At 40.2% G+C, this 25251-nt stretch overlaps 2 protein-coding genes across 8 annotated transcripts in view; one reads left to right on the top strand and one right to left on the bottom strand.

Moving 5' to 3' along the window:
* The window catches only part of LOC126482325 (conserved oligomeric Golgi complex subunit 6), a 120581-nt gene extending 114617 nt beyond the window's left edge, over nt 1-5964 (bottom strand). Inside the window, exon 1 of one of the 2 annotated variants that reach the window (XM_050106371.1) lies at nt 5630-5958. In XM_050106371.1, the coding sequence (XP_049962328.1) occupies nt 5630-5878 (249 nt within the window). In that variant the 5' untranslated portion in view covers nt 5879-5958. Of the gene's footprint in view, nt 1-5629 lie in introns of both variants that reach the window. The other variant, XM_050106372.1, reaches the window with a different exon arrangement.
* Nucleotides 5965-6004: 40 nt separating this feature from the next.
* Nucleotides 6005-25251, top strand: part of LOC126482326 (actin-related protein 6) — a 114675-nt gene continuing 95428 nt past the window's right edge. Inside the window, exons 1-2 of one of the 6 annotated variants that reach the window (XM_050106375.1) lie at nt 6027-6160; nt 24484-24733. Coding sequence is in view for 1 of the 6 variants with exons in the window: in XM_050106374.1 (XP_049962331.1) it covers nt 6084-6160 (77 nt within the window). In the remaining 5 variants the exon portion in view is untranslated. Of the gene's footprint in view, nt 6161-6251; nt 6349-24483; nt 24734-25251 lie in introns of those variants that run through there. The other 5 variants (XM_050106374.1, XM_050106377.1, XM_050106379.1 and 2 more) reach the window with 5 other exon arrangements.

Here is a 25251-nt window from a genome sequence, read left to right on the forward strand (position 1 = left end):
TTCCATAGGTGTTTGATGAATTCTGGGAAGATCTTGTCCATGCCAGCGGTTCTCCTATTTTTGAGGCTCCTAATGGCTTTATTTCTAACTCTGTGAAAGTGTTTGAGTAACAGGGGTGAGGTTACAGATTTCTAGCCATTCCGTTTAACCCTTTCTTTACTTCAGCTGTAGCTGTTCGGTCGAGAGGAACATTTTCAGCTCATTGTTTAATGTGGTGTGCTATCTGTGAGGCCCTTAAGGTTGATTCACTGATGATTTTAGTAGAAGCAGAGCCCAATTTCCATAGTAGTGACCATGCCTTTCTGCTGGGTGAGTAAAGTTCAGCTCTGATTTTAATGTTTTCTATCTTTGTTTCCATTTTTGGTTTAATGATTTTAGTATTTGTTTTCCCTTTTTGTTATCACTGCTCTCGCTGTGCTCTTGGTATAGCTTTTCAGTGACTTCATCCCAGCAAGGTATATAATCCTTATGATAGCCTCGGGGTATGTTTCTCTTAGCAGCAGTGATAATCATCCTGATAAATCATTTAAAGTTTTCTACTTCAGATTTGATGCATTGAATATTGTCTTCAATTTCTTTGGTATATAATGGCCAATTTGCTTTGTTAAAGTTCCATCATGGATTCCTGATGGTGTTTACTAGGGGGAATTCTATCCTCATGTGACTAGTGTAAGCCTGTGCCGACTGTTTGGGAAGTTCTTTAGTGCTTTCTATGTATGGGGTACAGGGATGTTATTAGTGTCCTTGCTAACCATACACAAGTCTGGGTTGGTGTTTGTATTCCATCTTGCAGATTGGAAAGTTTTCAGGTCCTTGGAATCATCAGGTTGTTTGGGTGGTTTGTAAGTAGCCGTGATAGTTATACCATAACTTCGATGGCTATTGTTTCAATGTCATGATGCTGCTGTTCTGTAATTTTTCTATGGTGACAGGGTGTTCCTATTATATATAGCTGACCCATGGTTAGCAGATGGTATGTGTGCTACCAGCTTATATCCTGTAATATAAATTCTTGCCTCAGGAGCTTCTGGTGGTTGGCGAGTTTTTTGAAGAGCTATTATGTCGATGGTATTATCAGTTGCCAATCTGCTTAGGTATCTGCATTTGTCTCTGGAGATTCCTTCTACATCGACTTGTAAGATATTTAATTTGGAACTAAAGTGCCTTGTCAGTTGGCATTTAAAAATGCAGTTTTTGTCTTGCTTTTGCAGCTGCTGGTGGGGACCGTGGGAGATCGCTGATCCAGTATGGTTGTTGTTTGGGTAGACTTTTCGCTGTCCCTTTCTTGAAGGAAGTTGCCCAGGGTGCACCATTTTGAATATGCTAACTTCTATATCCCAATGCAGTTTTCATCAAAATAAACACCTAATAACTTACAATTTTCTACCCTATTAATTACTTCTTGTTGGTACTAAGTTAATAGGTGGTGGTATACCTTTTTTTGTTTAAAACTGGACGAACTGTGTTTCTTCAAACTTTAAAACTGGCTTATTTGTGTAAAACCATTCAGTACCTTTCACAGATACATCATTTACAATTTTCTCTGTTGAAGCTTCTTTGCTCGCCTTTACAACAAGGATTGTATAACTTTAAAAATAAATAAATAAAAAAAAAAAACGAATTAATTCTACCTATTGATTCAAATAAAATGGCAGATCATTAATAAAAAGCAAGGACACTAGTGGCCCTATGACAAACTGTGGGACTCCCACTGTATTTTTCCCGATGCAGATGATGTGGTGTCCCTCTTTGCATTATTTGAACAGCCTAGAGTAGGTTCCTGCATTCTGTTTCTTAAATAAGAACTAAACAAGGCATTTGCTAAAGTACGTATTCCATAAAAGTTAAACTTCTGTAATACAATATTATTGTTCAGTAAATATATAAATAGCTGATTCAGTAGAGTAACCATTTTGAAATCCAAACTGTGATTGGCTATGTATGCCATAACTAGACAGGTGGGTGACAACCCTGGAGTAATTAACTTCTCAAAAATTTGAGGAAATGATGTCCTCTGAATTACTTCTTCACTGTACATTTTCTTTCTTCTCTGACTATATGCACACATTTTTCACCTATTTTTAAAAAATAATTATTAAAAATATGTATTACACATCAACTGTCTTATATAATGTTTCCATTCTCTTTAACAGAAATAATATCAACTTCTATGACTGCTTTGCCTGTCTCTTAACAATATTCCACACTGATTTTATTTTGTTGTCTGATTTCTCAAATTCATTTAAGATGTGCATACTCCTGAAATTATTTGTAACTTTTCTTAATGCATTAAAGTTCTGTTTACAATAAGAAAGTATTTCTGGATCATTACTTCTGTCTGTTTTCCACAAGTCATTTTCTCATTGTGATGCTATAGATCAGTCAGTTATCACAGCCAGCCACGTTTGTTGGCGCCGCCAACACATAACCAAATTATAACATTATAATATGAAAGTATACCTCAAGGAATCCTATCATATTCCAGTTAACTTGTAATACAAGAAATATATATGAAAATGAATAACTGACTTTATAATCTATAATAATCAAATCAATAATTGCAAATCTCATCCCACTCATGTCAAAAACAAAAGTAATCAATTCATACCTTCTGCCAAAATAAGTAATTGATTCAGTGATTCTCAGTGGCCACTGTATCTGATCACTTGATTGGCTATGGTCAATGGAAACAAATCGCCAACAGCAGCACACTGCGGAAGAGCCACTGACACCTTAAGTGCACTTTAACCCTTTCAGGCTTAAATCTGCTGCACCCTTCTGGCACTCTATTAGATGTGGGCCTTGCATGATATATATTTCAATGCATATTGTGTATTAGCAAATGGTTTTATCTAAAAACTACAATATTCTGCACTGATCTTCATTAAAAAAAGTTGCATTTCTCCAAGTTTTGTACAATACCCCCAGCTGAACCTCAAACAGCAGGAATGAACTGGATGTATGGAGCTGTAGCTTAATCAGTGATGTGTTGACATTTGCATATTATTCTCAGTTACATATACAACTATATTTATTTCGACAATTTCAGTATAGTTATTGCTCTGATCGTAACCAAATAATTCTGTACAATCACTTTCCCACAAATGGTGTCTTTCTTATTGTCCTGCACAAGAAGTCTTTTGAGAAACTAAAATGGTATTAGGAGATGACTAAATATTATCGAAATTATAATTTGAGTTCAATGTAATGTTTATAATGCTCATTCTATACCATGATGCTTCATTCCCATTGAATGTAAGATCACTAATATACAAACTATTCATATAACTTTTCTTAACTGATTTGCTCTCCATCTTTGTGACAGTAGTAGCATCTTGAGTTTGTGGCAGGGTGTGCTGTAAGTTATTCTAAGCATCTCCAATATGGCGCCTATGACATCACTACATACACACGGCAACAAACACGAAAATACATATAAATAAGACAATAACATCTCCCTCCAAAAATACAATCAAACTAACGGGGCAACCACGGAAAATTGGGGGTTTTAGGGTGAGGACAGGATAAATATAACAGAAAAAAAACACACCACAATCCCAAAACACAAAATGATGAACAAAAAGAAAAAAAAAATTACAATAGTCCACTACACCAATATAATCTGCAGGAATCTGACACTTCCCTTGACCTATATAGGTCAACCACAGGTGACAATACCAAAACACAATACCTACAATTAAAACTATGAAAATTGGAATCTGACATTTCCCTTGATCAATTCAGATGAACCACAGATTACGATACCAAAATACCAACACCAACAACCACGAAAATGAGAATCAGTCATTTCCGATGACCTATGTAGGTCAACCACAACTATTGATAGCAAAACACCAACACCTAGAACTACGAAAAAGAAAACCACAACCTCAAATATCTGCAAATCAAACACCCCTATACAAATTAAAACACATTCAGTACACCATAAATACACAAAACATCACAATTCAAGAAGAATAAAATAATAATAATTTACTGCCAACAAATTCTGGCACTGCAAACTAGGTCGGCCAGCTCAATCTCCCCCCCCCCCCCCCCCACAACAACAACAACAACACCTTTACGTTGACCCTGTGAATTCCTAAGGGACTGAACTGCCAAGGTCACCGGTCCCTTGGCTTACAAACTACTTAAAGTAACTTATGCTAAGAACAAAACACACATCCACGCCAGGAGGAGGACTCAAACCTCTGGCAGGAGGGGCCATGCAATACGTGATATGGCATCTCTCAATTATGGGAGAAATTAGGTCCTGATTCCCATTACATCATCATACATAGGATGACTAAGAATTTCCATTTGTTGTGATTAATGGCAGCTTGCTTTTAATGTAGCAACATTAATGTTGATGAACATGAGGAGGAAAAACAATCCTGTAATGTTTGAATACAGTATTAGAGCAGTTTGCTACTTGACACAGTCATCTTGTTTAAATATCTGGGCCTTATACTGCAAAGCAATATGAAATGGAACGAGCACCTAGAAGTAGCAGTACGGAAGGCGACTTGTCAGCTTCAGTTTATTGGCAAAAGATTAGGAAAGTGAGGCTCACCTACCAGCGAGACCACATATAGAACACTAGTGCAACCTATTCTCGAGTACTGCTCAAATGTTTGGCATCCCCACCATGGGAACTCAAGGAAGGTCATTGGAGGTTGTTTCCACAAAACACTATTGACAAAATTTTGAGAAATGGCATTTGCAGCTGATGGCAGGATGATTCTACCGCTGTCAACAAACATTTCACATAAGGACCACAAAGATACTAAGTGAGATAGTGCAGTGTTTAGCACACTGAACTCACATTTGGGAGGGCGACGATTCAAACCGTGTCTAGCCATCCTGATTTACATTTTATGTGATTTCTCTAAGGCGCTTCAGACAAATGCTGGGACAGATTCTTTAAAAGGGCAAGGCCTACTTCCTTCTCCATCCTCCCCTAATCTGATGTTCTCACTGTTTGGTCCCTCCCCCCAAATCAATGAAAACCAACCAACCACAAAAATAAGAGACATTAGACCTTGTATGCAGGCATACAGACAGTTTTTCCCTCAGCCCATTTGTGAATGGAAAAGGAAAGGAAGTGAGTAGTGGTACGAGAAACCCTCTGCCATGCATCATAGAGTGGCTTGTGGAATATGTATGTTGGTAGAGATACATATTCTCTACAAATTCATATTTTCCGGAATGTACATACGTAAATAATTAACAAACCAAAGAATTTACAAAATCTGCTGGAACTTTCTGTTGACATGAAAATAAAACTAAGTGTCAAATTGACAAAAGGGCTAGAACGTGTGTGTGTCCTCAAGTCTTGGCTATAGTAAGACACTGATCTGTGGCCTAGCGTGACGCCTAGGTCAGACTGGGTAGTGATTATTTGATTGCAACAACAATTGCCTCTATAATTGTACTTTCGTTTAACAAAGCCAGTTTCGACATTTGTCCTACAAAGAAATGTCAAAATACCTGAATCAGTTTTTACATCGCATGTTGCTGGCGTGGGTTAACTGATTCGCTAAGTAATTCTCAGCAATATCAACACTCCATTATGTTCGATAGTGAAATAATTTCCATACGCGATAATCAAATAAAATTAAGTACTTACTTCGTTTATGGCCAAGCTCCTCTTTTCTATTTTACTTCTTAAATTACGCCTAGCTTTAAGAGTATTCTCAGTGAAGAACGATGACAGTTCTTTCAATGCTTCGAGTGTATCTTTGTCATTTTCCAGGCGAGTGTCTAAAATTTTAGATAAACGTCTTGCTAATAAATTATTTACAGCCTTGTCCGATTCATTATGACTATCACCCGCACTGCCTGTTGTTGGTTCTTTAATAACAGAAACCATATTCATAAGTCAGAACTTCTCCCGGCTACAGCTTCCACGCATCAAAACATCAGACAGTATTTTGTCGTCCAGTAGTTCCACTTCTACAGCAAAGGAGCGCTGCGACTGGAAACAATTGTGTGTTAACTGTGAGTTGGTGACACTGAGTGTGAGCGCGAGCGGTGTGCGACTGTGCGATTATCAACGAGTGATTGGATGAGAGTAGGGGAAAATGTTAAATCGTGTTTATATATTGGATAATGGAGCATGTAGCACGAAAGTAGAATTCTCGGATAGCGAGAAACCAAGGTACTAGGTTGTTCAGTATTTGTATATTCTCAATCGTGATGTAGACATGTGCGTGGCGTTTTTGCACTGCAAAGTTTGTCATGTGAGAGTGGTGTCTGAATTCATGTGATTTAGTACTAGTTTTCGGTTCATAATTTTTGTCAACATCCGATTTAATTACGCAGATCCATTATGAAGAATTAATAACGGTGAAACTTCTAAATTTCAGCAAAATTATATCTGGATTGAATGTAAATTACCGCTGAATATTGTTTCTCCGTGTTACAACAAAAACAAATGCAATGAACTACTACTTTACTTTCATTCCCATTCCCCGTCATGCACTGTTGAAAATTTGTCCGCAGAATTGTTGCAGTGTTGTATGTTAGGGTCATTCCACGTCAAATCAACAAATGAAACCATCGTTTTCAACCTTACCCTCTTGGATTTAAATGAAATTAAGAATGCCTATAGTACTCATAAATAGTATCACAAATTAATTTTTTCACCTTTTTCTGATAAAAATTTACCGAGTAATGGACTTCCAAAAATTGAAAAAATGACAAATTTTCGACTCGCGGAACAATGTTTTTTTCTTTATAACTCGTGTTCTAATTAAGCTAGAACAATAAAATTTACTTAATTAGAAAGCTCTTTTAGTTTAATATTTATATTGTTTATAAAAACAACATTGTTGAATTTATCGAATTTTGAAAAACTGTATTTTTAAAATTCTCAAAAAAATATATGTGAAAGATACTTTACATCTATATATTCTGAAAGTTTCAACTTGGGATGAGCATGGGATCACTATCAAAAGCAATTTTACGTTTACCACGATTCTCCAAAATCACAGTCAGATAGGCCTAGGTGAATTTCTATTATTTTGCGACACATAAAAATATTACAGTGTTAGATTTTGTTACATGGCCCACAAATTGTACTTTTGAAACGAATAACTGCTTATTAAACTTTGGTGCTAACTACTTATTGATAGCTGTAAAACCACGGGGGAAAAAAAGGAAACTATTTCTCATTTTAAAGATAACATGTAAAATAATTCTTTGGTTTTACTATCTGCAATCTATTCAGTATTTTATCTCTGGTTAATATTGTATGCAATTTTCACCTATTGTTGAAAGTGACCCACACATTCTTTTGTTGTGAGGCAGCTGTAGTGAAATTATGTGATCTGAAATGTGTTTTGAATCTAGCGTAAAGGTACTTCTGTACAAACCTCATAAGAGACTAAGTTTGTATGCCTACAACCAGTTAATGTTTGCATACTATTAATATAATGAAAAAAAATTTTTTTTCAGGAAGTGCAGGAATAGAGAAGTAATATTGTGGAGTATTGAATATAGAAAGCTGGGGCATTCAACTTCAAAAACATTTTTTTTAATTAGTTTGTTCACTTGAGAAATATAAAGTGCCTAAAATTTCAGCTTTGTGCTGTAATACATTTAATGAAAAGGATCACAAAAACCACAAGAAAAACTTACGACCTGTTTCACAATGGATGATAGCAAGAAAACCTTTCTTAACTTTAAATCAAAAAATGTGTGACAACTTCCTTAAAAGAATTGCACATGTAGAAATTTGTGATACGTCTAGCACAGAAAATGATGATGATCTACTGTATTCTGTGGTGAAACAAGAAAGTGAAAAGGTTTTATGTGATAGTGACGTACAAGACATTGCAGCAAGTGGGGCCTTAGTAGGGTTGAATGCTTCTTTGCAGTCCGTTGGTGGATCACCAATTAAGAAGAAACGACTCTGAAGCAAAATATCCGAAGGAGAAGCTAATTAAATGAACTTCAACAATTCAAACAAAGCTATTATTGCTTCCTTCCGGAAAAGAAGAAGAGGTACATGATCATGCAGAATCTGAGATGATCAGTCAGCTAAAAGATAAATTTCGTACATGTACATCTCTAAGTAAACAGATGGAAATTCTTACCATTTTACCTAAAAGCTGGAGTGTTAAGAAGCTTCAAGATGAATTTAATGTAACAAATTACATGGGTCAAAGAGTAAAAGATTTGGTGAAGGCCAAGAAATTTTGTCTTCACCAAACCCAAAACCTGGCAAGACTCTTCATCAAACAACTGCTGATTTTGTTAGAAACTTTCATTGTTCTGATGAGATAAGCAGGGCAATGCCTGGGAAAAAAGATTTTGTGCTTGTGAGAGATAACGGAGAAAAACTGCAAGTACAAAAGCGGCTAGTTTTAAGTAATCTGAAAGAAATTTATGTGAACTTTAAAGACAACCACCCAGAGCTCCACATTGGATTTTCGAAGTTTGCAGACCTACATCCCAAAAATAGTGTTTTAGCTGGAAGTAGTGGTACACACACACAGAGAGAGAGAGAGAGAGAGAGAGAGAGAGAGAGAGAGAGAGAGAGAGAGAGAGAGAGAGAGTGTGTGAGTGTGAGTGTGTGTGTGTGTGTGTACTGCCCATCAAAACTTCAAATTCATGCTGACTGAATGTAACATTCCTCAGCTGAAAAAGTATGAAGATAATCCAATAAAAACTTACAAAGACTGCATTGCAAGAGTTGTATGTAATCCGTCATTACCTGCTTGTAATTTTGGTGAATGTAAATTCTGCCCTGGCCCAGAAACATTTAAGACATATTACAAGATTTGTTGGATACTAATGATATTGATAATATAACTTATCAGCAATGGGTTTCCATTGATCACACATCTCTAGAAACAATAATAAAATCATCTGACAACTTTAATGATTGGTGTTTTGTTAAATTAAAATCGCTTACACGACATTCATTTGTTGCTAGTCAACAATCAACCTTCCAAAAGAGACTGAGAAATGAACTTGAAGAAGGCGAGGTCTTAGCGATCTGTAACTTTTCTGAGAATTACTCTTTTGTCATCCAGGACGAAGTTCAAGGCTATTACCGGACAAACATGCAAGCAACGATTCATCCCATTGTTTCTTATTACAAGGATGGGAACAAACTCGAGCACACAAGTCTTGTAATCATATCAGAATGCCTAACACGTGACACTGTTGCTGTGCATTTGTTCCTATCGTACTTTATGGACTTCCTGACTGTTAAATTCGGTAGAAAACCAAGAAAAATATATTATTTCTCTGATGGAGCAGCAGCTCATTATAAAAATAGGAAGAACATTATCAACCTGTGCCATCATGAAGATGATTTCCAAACTGAAGCTGAGTGGCAGTTTTCAGCCACCTCGCATGGGAAGGGAACTAGTGATGGTGTTGGTGGAACAGTTAAACGACTTGCAGCTCGAGCAAGTCTGCAAAGGCCATACAGTGATCAAATAATGACACCAAAACAACTTTATATGTTTGCCAAGGATAACATAGAAGCAATGAACTTCAAGTATGCTACAAAAGAAGATTACAAAAATGAAGAAATGAAACTTGTGGAGAGATTTGAGAAATGCTGTAAAATTGTAGGGACACAGAAACTTCACACTTTTATTCCTTTTAGCAAGGACAAAATAATAACAAAAGTGTATTCAGACTCTGGTGATAGTAAAATTGAACTGGTGACAGTTTCTGACAGTGATACAATACCGTTCAAAAGCATAAGAGGATATGTTGCTTGTGATTATAATGGACACTGATGGTTAACCTGTGTACTTGAAAAAAATCAGGAGAAGGATGAAATCACACTTAGTTTCTTACATCCACATGGAAATGTAAAAGATGTGGACAGTCCGAGTCATTCAGACATTCTTTCCATAAGCAGTAAGGAAGTAGTGGCAATCGTGAGCCCTCAAACTGCTACAGGGTGAACATATAGGACTAAGTTATCCAGTGCAGAAATGTTTATGTGCAACAGACTGATTAGCTCGAAGTATGAAGAAGTGCACTAATAGGATGCCTATTTGTAAATAATAGTAATTACTAACTGAATTTAGGTCTGATCTCAGGCACTCATTTTCCTGTGTTTTATTTATTTTTTTTTAAACTTTTCATTTTGTATTTATTAATTACAGAAGCATAAAACATGTTCTTTTGTCAATTATAAGTTATTTTTAATTTCCACATTTTACAACAACATACAGCTGGTGAGAATTAGGCCTAATATCTAAAATAAATTAGTTTTTACGAATTTTTAAAGCACCACCCTTAACGTAAAATTGCTTTTGATAGTGATCCCGTGCTCATCCCAAGTTGAAACTTTCAGAATATGTAGATGTAAAGTGTATCTTTCATATATATTTTTTTGAGAATTTTAAAAATACAGTTTTTCAAAATTCGGTAAATTCAACAATGTTTTAACAATTTGTGTATATATATTAAACTAATGATGTTTGGTATCGTACAAAAGCTCTTCAAAAGAGCTTTCCAATTAAGTAAATTTTATTATTTTAGCTTAATTAGAACACGAGTTGTAAAGGAAAAAAACATTGTTCCGCGAGTCAAAAATTTGTCGTCTTTTCAATTTTTGAAGGTCCATTACTTGGTAACTTTTCGTCAGAAAAATGTGAAAAAATTAATTTGTGTCATGATTTAAGAGTAACATATGCCTACTTAATTTCAAAAAATCTGAGAGGGTCAGGTTGTAGCACTTGTTGATTTGACATGGAATTGCCCATTAGTTTAATGGGAATGGTCAAACCTCTGTCATACCCCATATTCAACTACTTCTTCATATTAGCCCACACACTACAGTCTACAACCACCTAATACACGTTAACTAATCTTTAAATTTTTCTGTGGCTTTCCAGTGAGTTCCATGTCAGTTTCTTTATGATGGCAGTGATACTATTACATTGCTCAAAATTTTCTTGGACAAAACTTAGAGCCCTTCTTTATAAACTTTTCAGATATGAAACAGGGTGCTAAAATAGGATTTGAACCTACATCCTCCAAACTTCAGCACGCTATTACCATGATGATAATGTTTGGAGAACTGTTATGGTACAGAAATGCTTAACTCCAGTTTCAAATGTTCCTTTACAAAGGGAAACCCTGGAGAACTGCTCCAGTTTAAACCTTATACCACTGAAAAGATGAATGATAAGTATTAGTGTCAGTGGTGCTGAGAAACAGCTGAAATTGTTAAAACTGAATAATGCTCCAAGAACCAATGGAGTCCCTGTCTGATTCTATACTGAAGTTGCGGCTGAGTTAGCCCTACTTCTAACTATAATCTATCATACATCCCTCGAACAAAAAACCATGCCCAGTTTTAAAAAGAAGCACACGTAACACCTGGCTACAATAAGGTTAGTAGAAGTGATCCACAAAACTACCATCCAGTATCCTTGACATTGATTACTGTGAAATCTTTATTCTGAGTTCAAACATAATGAGGTATCTTTAACAGAATGACCTAAATGTCAACCAACATGGATTCCAAAGACACCGATCATATGAAACCCAACTTGCACTTTTCTCATGTGACATACTTAAAGCTTTGGATTAAGACTTTGAGGTAGATGCAGTATTTCTTGATTTCTGAAAAGCATTTGACTAAGTACCACACCTATGCTTATTGTCAAAAGTACAATCATAAGGGGTATCAAGTGAAATTTGTGATTGGGTTGATGACTTTTAGGTACGGAGGACACAGCATGTTATCTTGGATGGAGAGTTTTAGCCACGTACTACTTATTACAATCTTCAGAAAGACTCACGAAATCGTTAGGCTATAATTATTTCTTTTTTAATTGCAAAGAAAAGCTCATATTAACATTGAATCAATAACAACAGAACTATTATATATAATCAAAAAATAAACAATCTGTCCCTTGTGCGCACCGCCACAGAATAATGCTATTCTTCACTGTGCATCTACGGATGTTCTGCTGGCGACTCCCACACAGCCCCCCTCCGATAGAGCGGAGCTCCGGGAATGTAGGGGTATTTATATTTCACCCGATGCCCAGCTCGTGTGTGTACTGAAGGCATTGGTTGAACTTCTTCAGCTTCTGTTGCTAGTAGTGACGGTACAGCTTCCTCTTGTGGTGGGGAGGTGGTGTCATCCTGGTCCAGTGGTGTGGAAGGTGGCGCTTGGTGACTGACCTCTGTGCCCTCTTCAGTCGGTAACATATGTGCAGGTTTGTGCCATTCCAATGATACCATTTGACTCTTTCCATTTAGATCTATCTGCATGGTATCTTCATCCTGTGAGAGCACTCTAAGGTCCAGAATCTACATCTACATTTATACTCCGCAAGCCACCCAACGGTGGGTGGCGGAGGGCACTTTACGTGCCACTGTCATTACCGCCCTTTTCTGTTCCAGTCGCGTATGGTTTGCAGGAAGAACGACTGTCTGAAAGCCTCCGTGCGTGCTCTAATCTCTCTAATTTTACATTCGTGATCTCCTCGGGAGGTATAAGTAGGGGGAAGCAATATATTCGATACCTCATCCAGAAACGCACCCTCTCGAAACCTGGCGAGCGAGCTACACCGTGATACAGAGCGCCTCTCTTGCAGAGTCTGCCACTTGAGTTTGCTGAACATCTCCATAACACTATCACGCTTACCAAATAACCCTGTGACGAAACACGCTGCTCTTCTTTGGATCTTCTCTATCTCTTCCGTCAACCCAATCTGGTGCGGATCCCACACTGATGAACAATATTCAAGTATAGGTCGAACGAGTGTTTTGTAAGCCACCTCCTTTGTTGATGGACTACATTTTCTAAGGACTCTCCCAATGAATCTCAACCTGGTACCCGCCTTACCAACAATTAATTTTATATGATCATTCCACTTCAAATCGTTCCGCACGCATACTCCCAGATATTTTACAGAAGTAACTGCTACCAGTGTTTGTTCCGCTATCATATAATCATACAATAAAGGATCCTTCTTTCTATGTATTTGCAATACATTACATTTGTCTATGTTAAGGGACAGTTGCCACTCCCTGCACCAAGTGCCTATCCGCTGCAGATCTTCCTGCATTTCGCTACAATTTTCTAACGCTGCAACTTCTCTGTATACTACAGCATCATCCGCGAAAAGCCGCATGGAACTTCCGACACTATCTACTAGGTCATTTATATATATTGTGACAAGTAATGGTCCCATAACACTCCCCTGTGGCACGCCAGAAGTTACTCTAACATCTGTAGACGTCTCTCCATTGATAACAACATGCTGTGTTCTGTTTGCTAAAAATTCTTCAATCCAGCCACACAGCTGGTCTGATAGTCCGTAGGCTCTTACTTTGTTTATCAGGCGACAGTGCGGAACTGTATCTAACGCCTTCCGGAAGTCAAGGAAAATAGCATCTACCTGGGAGCCTGTATCTAATATTTTCTGGGTCTCATGAACAAATAAAGCGAGTTGGGTCTCACACGATCGCTGTTTCCAGAATCCATGTTGATTCCTACAGAGTAGATTCTGGGTTTCCAAAAACGACATGATACTCGAGCAAAAAACATGTTCTAAAATTCTACAACAGATTGATGTCAGAGATATAGGTCTATAGTTTTGCGCATCTGCTCGACGACCCTTCTTGAAGACTGGGACTACCTGTGCTCTTTTCCAATCATTTGGAACCTTCCGCTCCTCTAGAGACTTGCTGTACACGGCTGTTAGAAGGGGGGCAAGTTCTTTCGCGTACTCTGTGTAGAATCAAATTGGTATCCTGTCAGGTCCAGTGGACTTTCCTCTGTTGAGTGATTCCAGTTGCTTTTCTATTCCTTGTACACTTATTTCGATGTCAGCCATTTTTTCGTTTGTGCGAGGATTTAGAGAAGGAACTGCAGTGCGGTCTTCCTCTGTGAAACAGCTTTGGAAAAAGGTGTTTACTATTTCAGCTTTATGCGTGTCATCCTCTGTTTCAATGCCATCATCTTCCTGGAGTGTCTGGATATGCTGTTTCGAGCCACTTACTGATTTAACGTAAGACCAGAACTTCCTAGGATTTTCTGTCAAGTCGGTACATAGAATTTTACTTTCGAATTCACTGAACGCTTCACGCATAGCCCTCCTTACTCTAACTTTGACATCGTTTAGCTTCTGTTTGTCAGAGGTTTTGGCTGCGTTTAAACTTGCAGTGAAGCTCTCTTTGCTTTCGCAGTAGTTTCCCAACTTTGTTGTTGAACCACGGTGGGTTTTTCCCATCCCTCACAGTTTTACTCGGCACGTACCTGTCTAAAACGCATTTTACGATTGCCTTGAACTTTTTCCATAAACATTCAACATTGTCAGTGTCAGAACAGAAATTTTTGTTTTGATCTGTTAGGTAGTCTGAAATCTGCCTTCTATTACTCTTGCTAAACAGATAAACCTTCCTCCCTTTTTTTATATTCCTATTAACTTCCATATTCAGGGATGCTGCAACGGCCTTATGATCACTGATTCCCTGTTCTGCACTTAAAGAGTTGAAAAGTTCGGGTCTGTTTGTTATCAGTAGGTCCAAGATGTTATCTCCACGAGTCGGTTCTCTGTTTAATTGCTCGAGGTAATTTTCGGATAGTGCACTCAGTATAATGTCACTCGATGCTCTGTCCCTACCACCCGTCCTAAACATCTGAGTGTCCCAGTCTATATCTGGTAAATTGAAATCTCCACCTAAGACTATAACATGCTGAGAAAATTTATGTGAAATGTATTCCAGATTTTCTCTCAGTTGTTCTGCCACTAATGCTGCTGAGTCGGGAGGTCAGTAAAAGGAGCCAATTATTAACCTAGCTCGGTTGTTGAGTGTAACCTCCACCCATAATAATTCACAGGAAGTATCCACTGCTACTGCACTACAGGATAAAGTACTACTAACAGCGACAAACATGCCACCACGGGTCGCATGCAATCTATCCTTTCTAAACACCACCTGTGCCTTTGTAAAAATTTCAGCAGAATTTCTCTCTGGCTTCTCTGCTGAAATATCCGATAATGGAATCGCCTCTGCCCATCTGGTGAAGCGGTCCACCGCAGTGAAGAGATAACGGTATCCTCCTGACGGCAAAAGTGGACCCACGATGTCCAGGTGCACGTGTGTGAAGCATTGTGTGGTAAGTGGGAAGTTTCCTGCCGCTTTGTGCACATGTCGTACCACCTTGGCCCTCTGACAGTCCAGGCACGTTTTTGCCCAATTACGGCAGTCTCTATTTATACCGGGCCACACGAATCTGTGTCATTAGTTTGATGCTGACGTTTATTCCCGGATGAGCCAGCCGATGGATGGTATCAAATAATTGTTGTTGCAGTCTTTCAGGTACGAACGGTCTCTGTTTTCCTTGCGATACGTCACACCAAACTCTGAAGTGTTCACCCGTAGGTTGTATTTGTTGCAAGCGTAGCCCGGATGTACTATCACGAGAGAATTTAGCAAGTTGCTGGTCTGTTTCCTGTGCTGCAGCTATTTCCTTGTATTCAATAGTCTGAGAGATTGTTTCCAACCTAGACAGGAAATCTGCCACAACATTCTCAACTCCTTTTATGTGCTGCAGGTCTGTCATAAACTGGGCGATAAACTCGAGTTGTCTAAATTGTCGTGGTGAGCAACCATCCTTGTTCTTACTGAAGATGAAGGTAATTGGCTAGTGGTCTGTGAAAACAGTGAATGGTTTGCCTTCTACTTGTGGTCGGAAATGTCTGATGGCTTCATAAATTGCCAGTAGCTCCCTATCATAGGCACTCCATTTTACTTTTGATGATGTAAGCTTGCGGGAGAAGAAACCTAGGAGCTGCCAATTGTCTCCCACCTTCTGGTGTAGAGTTGCACCTATTGCCTGCTGGCTCACATCCACAACAATTGCCAGTCGAGCTTGAGGAACCGGATGTGCCAACATTATTGCCTGATGTAGACAGGTTTTGATCTTGTCGAATGCTATCTGTATCTCTGATGTCTACTGTAAAGGTCGTTTGCCTACTGCATCATTGCTGACTAGTGCTGACATCAAAGGTGCTTGAATGGCCACCGCATTAGGAAGATGTTGTCTGTAGAAGTTAACTGCTCCATGAAACCGGCGTAGTTGGCGATAGTCGATGGGGCGAGTCATCTCTTCGATAAGGTCGAGTTTGTCTTGCAGTGGGCTGATACCGGCTGCTGTCACTGAGTAGCCCAAGAATGGCACCTGACGTTGTCGAAGTAAACTCTTTGATTCATTGACCGAAATGCCATATGCCTCAATACATTAGTAAACAGTCCTTAGATGTAGTTCGTGCAATTCCTCAGACAACGAAAAAACCAAGATGTCATCGAGGTACGTGAAGCAATATCGTAAATCTTTGAGGACTTCGTCAATGAAACGCTGCCAAGTTTGTGCCGCATTTTTTTAACCCGAACGGCATACGAAGGTATTCGAATAAACCGAATGGTGTTGTGACAGCCATCTTCAGTATAGCAGCAGGTGCGACCGGTATCTGGTGATACGCTTTTTTGCAAATCAGTGACACTAAAAATGGTTGTGCCTGCAATTGTGTGCGTAAAATCCCTGGTATGTGGTATCTGATAACGATCGGGGATGGTACGAGTATTTAGTGCCTTGTAATCTCCGCATAGTCTCCAAGACCCATCTTTCTTCTTTACGAGGTGAAGTGGCGATGACCACGGACTGTCGGATCTACGGACAATTCCCGAGCATAATAATTCCTCGAACTCTGCCTTCGCTGTAGCGAAACGATCCGGAGCTAACCGGCGTGGGCGTTGAGACACTTCTTGACCGGGTGTAGTCCTGATGTGATGTACCATATTGTGCTTTATTGTCTGCCCACCAGACATGGATTCACAGTTTGCTACTTGTCTGCAGTCAGACGTGGACATAGGGATTCATCCTAGGATGCATCTAATGCACTGTGTCCCCCGTCAAATGCTCACTGAGCTAATAGATACCTCAAGTGCATAATGAAACAAGCAATCTGCACCCAATATTGCGTCTGACACATCGGCAGTTACGAAAGTCCATGGTAAACTTTCATGGAACCCGAGGTCTACCTGTATCTGACGTTTTCCATAAGCTGCTATCGACGTCTGGTTTGCTGCTGTGAGTTTCGACTGAGATGGAGGGAGCTTCACATCACAGTTTCTAACAAGAAATGCACTAACGTCCAAACCTGAGTCGAGTAGATAAGCATGGCCAGACTTAATGTCTGTAACAAACAGCCGATGGGACAGTGAAGGTAAAGAAGAAAGGTTACTCACCCGTAGCTGCCCCTTGTCGATCTCACCTCTTAACAGTAGGCGCTGGTGCTCGAACTCGCGACCGGCGGCGCCTAACGCTGGCCGCTGTCACCATTTGGGTGATTGCAGGGTGATGTGCAGCATGTTGCTTTGCTTCCGAATCGTCGATGGTACCAGCAGATACGCTCCTTAGACACAATGTCGTCATCCTTGCTCTTCTTGTTTGTGCCTGTCTTGCCTCCGTGCAACGTCAATATCTGCTACTTCAATCCCTCAAGTTGTTTTCGTAGGTCATCCAGTTGTTGAGAAATGTCCGGCTGTTGGCGTCATATCGCCACCGTTTCCTGTGAGTCTGTACTGTTGTCCGAACATCACTGTCAACGTATGCACTGCGTCTAACGAGGTGTAGACCTTGTCGGCTAATGAGATCAATGACGAGATATCTTGTGCATCAGAGCGCCACAGCTGTTCTAACTGCCTCTGGCAACTGCACACGCCATACATGTTTCAGTGTCGTATCTGACAACTCGATGTCTTTGACTAAACTTCGCAGGTGCTGCCAAAATTCCGAAGGTGACTTAACTCCTCTCTCTTCACTGTGCAATACTTGCTGGATACATTGTTCCACCGACCGACGTAGTCGCTCAATGAGTAACTGCTTTAAACGCATATACTTTTGCATGGCAGGCGGCTGAAGTATTATATCTGCACTGATTGTTGCTGTTTTATTGTCAAGTGCACTAATGGCGATCATAAATTTTGTCTCTTCATTTACAATGCCATGATGGTGGAAAGTCAGATCAAGCATTGCAAGCCACAGTTCAGGTTTATCAGGTATGAACTGCGGTGGGCGTAATTTTAACTTGCTACTGTTCTCTGTCGAAAGGCCATTACTTGATGGTGCAGAAAAATTCAACACAGCATTTTCTTGTTCTTCAATCTCGCGTCGTAATTCCTCAATGTTCTTTAGCAAAACTTCGCGCTGATCCTTAACACTCTGTGCCACGCGGACTCGCCGATCTCCTGGTAGACGTAATTGAACTGGGCTACATTTGTTCGTCCACAACGAAATTCTTTATACGGGGGTCACCACTTTAGCCACATACTACTTATTACAATCTTCAGAAAGACTCACGAAGTAGTTAGGCTATAATATTTAATTTTTTTATTGCAACGAAAAGCTCATATTAACATTGAATCAATAACAACAGAACTATTATATATAATCAAAGAATAAACAATCTGTCCCTTGTGCGCACCGCCACAGAATAATACTATCCTTCACTGTGCATCTACGGATGTTCGGCTGGCGACTCCCACAGAGTCATTATCAGATGTAGAAAAAGCTACGGGTGTGCCTCAGGAAGTGTGTTGGGACTCTTGCTTGTTATGTATTATATTAATGACCTCACAGGCAATATTAATAGTAAAATGAGGCTTCTTGCAGGTGATGCAGTTATCTATAATGAAGTACTATCTGAAAAAAGCTGCATAAATATTCAACAATGAAAATAATCAATTAATTATAATATAATATAAATGGACAGAAAAAAATCTACTCCCCAAGTGGCAGTAGGATTTAACTTTCACAAGCATTTTGAGCCAGTGGCTCCTTCTTCTGGCAGAAGAGTTGAAGGTGAAGGAAGACGGGTGAAGGGAAAGGACTAAAGAAGTTTAGGGAACGAGTTACAGTTTAGAAAAGTCATTCAGAATACTGGGAGACTTATGGGAGAGGATGAGAAGGAAAGACTTGCAGTTGGAACCTTATTTTTGTTCTGTAGCAGTTTGCTTAGTTGCATACATAACCTAGAAAGAAACACTTGGAATTAAATGGTGAAAGTGACACTTTTGACTCTCAGGATGGAGATAGTTAAGCTATGGCTCAACTATCCCTATGACAAAATTACATTCAAGGGTACATTTTGTGGGCCTAAACACGTTTGTAAAATCCTGTAGCAACATAGGGACTGTGTGTCGCCTCTGATTGACAAAATGAACATCGCTGCTCTGTGCAGTAGATTGAACAATAATATCTGTGACACTTTAGGTGACGAACCTCTGACCAGTGTAGACCACGATGTAATTCTGTCCAGCAAAATTAATTTAGGACTTGTCTGCCACACCATGTGTACCGTTGTTACTTAGGCTCTCCCACTGGTACTGCACTTCCTGTATTGGTGCCCCCATTTACAGCACTGTGCTGTGATATTGTGCAAATCTGCCATGCTGGTTGGGTATTCAACAATGCTGCCATTGTTCACTGCATCATCTCTCCGCATCAGCATTGCCACCAAGGATATTTAGCCACGATGTGATACACCCATACTGTGTGACAATGTACAATGTAATGTTTGATCTGGAATAGAGGAACTTCAGGCAGTGTTTTAGATAGAAAAAATGACAAGGGGAACAACAAACAATGGCGCTCTGTTTAGGGTATCCTGCAGCTGTTATCTCACATGTTCCTAGATTTTCCTCTATTATGGCTCCTGTGCCTGTCCGCAGACTTCCGGATCTTTCCACAACTTTTCAAGTGATATACTCCAGCCACATTGCTGTACGGATGCTCCTAATGGTGCATTTACAGCGCATTGACAATGGACTGTCAAAAAATACTGCCGCTGTCTGCTCCAATGTATGGACTCTAAATTATGATGGCCAGTCCCGCCACATTGTCTGAATTTTATGTGACAACTATTTCTGCACTCTTCATTCTGCTCAAAAGTGGTCTCGGTGCATTGAACAGTGATGTCACGCTCATTCCAGTTGCACCTCCTGCGCTGCATACCGTGCATAACCTAACCAGCGTCACACACCTTGGGTCTTGGGTGCATTTAGTGTACAGTGCGAACATGCTTTGCAGGCTTGAACTTTTGCAGCATTAATCACACTGACCAATGTCTGATGTCAGTGGAAGAGCAAGAGGCTCACGTACAAGGTGTACAACTTTGCTTCCGCCGTTTGCTGATAGGTGGCGAAAGAAGCAAATTGTAGGCGTCAGGCAGTTAGCTTGGACCTTGGTCAACATAATCTCATTCAAATATTAGTCAATTTGTGTTTGCATCATAAAGTTGTTCTTGTTTGAAAATGTCAGTTTACGAGCCTAATTCTTGTCATTTGTGGGAGGTGTTACTGTTTTGTTTCATTATGAAGAAAACAGTGGCCGAGTTTCATCAAATGCTCTCAAGTATATATGGTAAGGACACTATTAGTGAAAGTCCGTGTCGTGAGTGGTTTCAACGCTTCAAGAACGGTGATTTTAACATTGTAGACCGGCATAGTGGTGGAAAAGAGAATGTTTTCCAAGATGCAGAATTCGAGACATTGCTTAGTGAAGTCTCGCGTCAAACTTAAGAAGAATTGGCACGTTTAGTGGGAGTGACACAGCAAGCCATACTTCAAAATGTATCAAGGCTATGGGCGTGATTCAGAAAAAAGGAATTTGGGTCTCGCGTGAGCTGAAACCAAGAGACGTTGAACGGCATTTGTGAGTTTGTGAACAGTTGCTTCAGAGGCAAAAACGGAAGGGATTTCTGCATCACATTGTGACCAGGGACGAAAAAAGGGTTCATTGTGAGAACCCTAAATGCAAAAAGTCATGGGTATATGCCGGCCATGCTTCCACGTCGACGGCCAAAATGAATATTTACAGCTCTGAGATCATGCTCTGCATTTGGTGGGACCAGCTCGGCGTGTGTACTATGATGTGTTAAAACCAAGTGAAACAATCACAGGTGCTTGTTATTGAATACAATTTATGTGTTTGGGCAGACCATTAAAAGACAAATGGCCAAAATACAGCGAGAGGCAGGATAAAGTGATTTTGCAGCACGACAACACTCAACCCCATGTTGCAGAAGAGGTCAAAACATACATGGAAACATTAAAATGGGAAGTCCTACCCCATCCACCATGTTCTCCAGACATTGCTCCCTCTGACTATCACCTGTTTAGATCAATGGCGCATGGCCTGGCTGACAAACACTTCCAATCTCATGAAGAAGCCACAAATTGGATCAATTTGTGGATGGCTTCAAAAGATGAACAATTTTTTGTGGGATTCGTACACTGCCCAAAACATGGGAGAAAGTAGTGGCCAGTGATGGAAAATACTTTGAATGATACATGTGTAACCAATTTGTTTCACTAAAGCCTCAAACTTTGGGTGCAAAAACGGTGGAAGCAAAGTTGTACACCTTGTACCACAAGTCCTTGACAGACTAGCTGCCCATGGGGTCATCATTAATGAAGACAAATGTTGGTTATGGCAAGCCACATGACATTAGTCAGCCAGCATGTAGATGCCTCAGGCATTTGCCCAACACCAGAGAAGACCGATCAGATAAGACTCTTGCCACCTCCTTCCACCTACCAAGAGTTACCCAAATTTTTAGGTGTCATATTTCTACAGGAGACACATCCCACATGCAGCTGAGACTCTCCTTCCTCTGACCAAAGTCTGTGCGGGAAGAATATTCTGTGAAAACGCCACCTCGAGTGGACACATCTTATGCAATCCACCTTTGATAAAATCAAGGATGACTTACTGCAAGTGACTGCACTGGCTCATCTGGCTCCCAATGCCAGCCTTACTATAACAGTGGACACCCGTGACTTCGCTATTGGTGCCACGTTACAACAGTAGATAGCCAGTATTCCCCAGCCCTCGAAGTTTTTCTCTTGTAAACTTTAAGACACGTAGTTAAGTGCTCACTCAGACTGTGAGCTACTCGCCATCTATGACACCATCTGTTACTTTCAAGAAGAGGTAGAGGGCAGACCTCTTACTATTTACCCAGATCACCATCCCCTGGCTGATGCATTACACAACCCATCTGAGCCTATGTCAAAGATGCTGAAAACATTGTCGGAACTATTTGTCATGCATCACCTCTTCCTTCGCCTGGCTCAGTTATGACCAGAGCGCTGAGGTGCAAGACTTGGATCAAGATTTCCAAAACCTCCCTCATGACCCCGACACAGGCCTCAAACTTGAGCAACATATCTTCCCTGGCTTCACCAAACTAATTTGGCGATGATCGGGTCCAACCGGTCGTCCTAGAACCTTTTTGTAAACAAATCTTCAATCTCAGCCACAATCTTGCACATTTAGTGTCAAAATGTTTCATCTGGGTAGACATCCAGAAAGACTGTGCCACATGGGCGAGAATGTACATCCCATGCGAATATAGTAAAACAGGCTGCCACGCTCAGTCCCCCCACCCTGCTACCCTTTGGCAAATTCCTGATCCCCAAGGGCACATTCCAACATGTGCACATGGACATAATAAGGCCACTTCCAGTCTCAGACGGACAGTGTTACATTCCATCACTGACTGATAGAGTTATGTGGTGGTTGAGGCCACACATACTGCTTATATATCCACCGAGACTATTGTCAAAGTTTTCATCAACACATGGATCGCACCTTTCGGCTGCCCTGTGTTGCTCACTACCAACCAGGGCAGGCAGTTTGAGTCCTCTCTCTTCCATGAACTGTGTCATCTTTGCGGCTGTCGCTGTTTTCATACTACTGCGTATCATCTGCAGTTGAACAGTCTTGTTGAAAGATGGCACCGCACAATAAAAACGGTGCTCGTGTGCCATCCTGAGTCATGGACTGAAGCCCTTCCCTGGGTATTGCATGGCATCCGCATTGTCCATAAGGAAGACCTCGATGCATCTTTAACCGAGATCCTGTACAGTGGGACATCATCTCTTCCAACCGATTTTGTCGTATAGGCTATATCCCACACCATCACGACTGCCGTACTGTCCCTGCCCCACCCACCCCTAATCACACCATGCAATGTCATGGGTCTTTGTCCACAAGGACCTTCCACCAGCTCGCATGTGATGCTATACATTGACACTGTGAGGCCAGTGCTGTACCTGCTGTATACAGGCCCTCACACAGTAATTACTCGCTGCACAAACACATTTGACACCATGATCAGAGACAAATAATTTACAGTATCTGTTAGTAGACTGAAGTCAGCTTGGACCATTGCAGAATGGAATCCGCAGCCACAATCTAGCCCTACATCTGACCAATCATCTTCTAATCCTTTCACACTGCAGCTCCACCTCTCTGACTTTCTCACTGAGAATATGTCTGTGACACTTGTTGATGAAAACCTGGACATCTTCGCCCAACACAAAGGTGAGATCCAGACCCAGCACAATATCGCATTGTTACTACCACACCTCGCCTATACAAGCCAATGTGGACACAGTGGAATTGATGTCCCAACTCAATACCATGGGCTCCCACATCATAACTGCCCCGGTTTACTGCGCTTTCGACCTAGCTACAGCAGGCAATAGAACTACAACATTGACCACTCCGCCCTCAATGCCCACAGCTGAGGTTGCTGCCAACGACAGCACACTGGTACCGGCTACTTCCTGCTATGGATGTGCCCTCCAGCCTCCTGCCCACCTCAGACTACAGGATCTCTGGCATCACTCTGACCGTCACTTCCACCACATAACAACACTGGCACACCACCTCCTTGCATCCTTTCATTACTTTCCCTTCTCCTGTGCTCCGTACAGTGGCAGTGGGGGGGGGGGGGCGACGGTGGGTAGAGGGGGGTGCCCCGTGGTGATGAAGAGACTTTACATTGCCTCTGATTGACAAAATAAACATTGCTGCTCTGTTCAGTACAGTGAACAATAATATCTGTGACAGTTTATTAGGTGTTTAACCTCTGAGCAGTGTAGACCATGATGTAATTCTGTCCAGCAAAATAATACAACGATTTGTCTGCCACACTCCGTGTACCTTTATTACGTATGCGCTCCCACTGCTACCACATTTCCTACAATCATTTAGGCAATTATAAATAACTTAATTGCATAATTTGTTATTAGCTAAGGTTTATCCACTAGTTTTCGTGCGTGTGAATGTTTGCAAAGGCTTACAAGTTAGATGATATTTTTGTCCTGAATTGAAATACTTTCACTTATAAATTTCTGAGCTCATATGTAACTGATAGGGCACTGGCATTCACATGTCCCTGTGGAAAGTATTGAGGTCTCTTCAAATAACCAAAAAGATTCTGAGGAAATTGATGCCAATGGGTGGGTGGGCGGGCCTAAGCCTTTTGTTGCTGTAAGTTGTACATTGATGAGCCCTCAGGATGTGAAACATTTTTTCGCCAGAAATTGAGACCTTACCCTAAAGCCTTACCTCAATTGATGAAAGGCTTTGTGGAAAGATCTAAATCGTCAGTTTGACTTCTATTCCAGAAAGGCTACAAATTGAGCAGGGGGAAAAAAAAGAGAAACAGGAAAAGTCAATGAAAAAACTTCTGTCTACACATGAACAGAAAAAAGTCAAAGTGAAGTGTGCCCCACACAAAACCAAAGTGAAAACATCTGATATATAAGCTAACAATTATTCCACAAAAAGCTCGAACTCTTCAGTGGCACAGAGTAATCAAAGGGGCAGTGAAGAGTGCTTGTGGACAGGAAGCCAAGCATCAGTGATTGGTTTTTGGTAAGTTTAGAGGGCAGTAAAGTAATAAGCAGTTTGTTGGAAATTTTATTAGTATAGGCCAGAAAAGGAGTGAAAGTTTAAGTTTGTAAGGAGAACTGCAGACTGTTTAAGTAGCCTCCAATTGAAGACTCCACTGTTGTTGACAAAGATAAAACAGAAATGATTCTCTAGCCTCGTAATATCAATATAAAAAATGACCGTGTGACTACTTTCACTTTTATAACTACTTCTGAAGTACTTCCTGTTTCTTAATTTTTTAAAAAAATATTATAATGTTTAAACGTGAGAGTGTAAGTCCTAAACAAATAATTGTTTACATGTGTTATTTCCCGCTCAGGTATTCGCACTACCTGGATCAAGTATCTCCACTATGGAGAACCTTGTGCTATTGTGCAAAGCATTTTTGTCAACAATTTCTTTGTGGCTACATACTTTCGTATTCATATTTTAAACACATAATGTAATGGGAAAAAGCAAGGTTTATCATGACAGTTTTGGTTTTGTTTTAAGCATATAGC

The sequence above is a fragment of the Schistocerca serialis genome, chromosome 5 (assembly GCF_023864345.2).
Source record: "Schistocerca serialis cubense isolate TAMUIC-IGC-003099 chromosome 5, iqSchSeri2.2, whole genome shotgun sequence".
Classification (NCBI taxonomy): Eukaryota; Metazoa; Arthropoda; class Insecta; order Orthoptera; family Acrididae; genus Schistocerca; species Schistocerca serialis.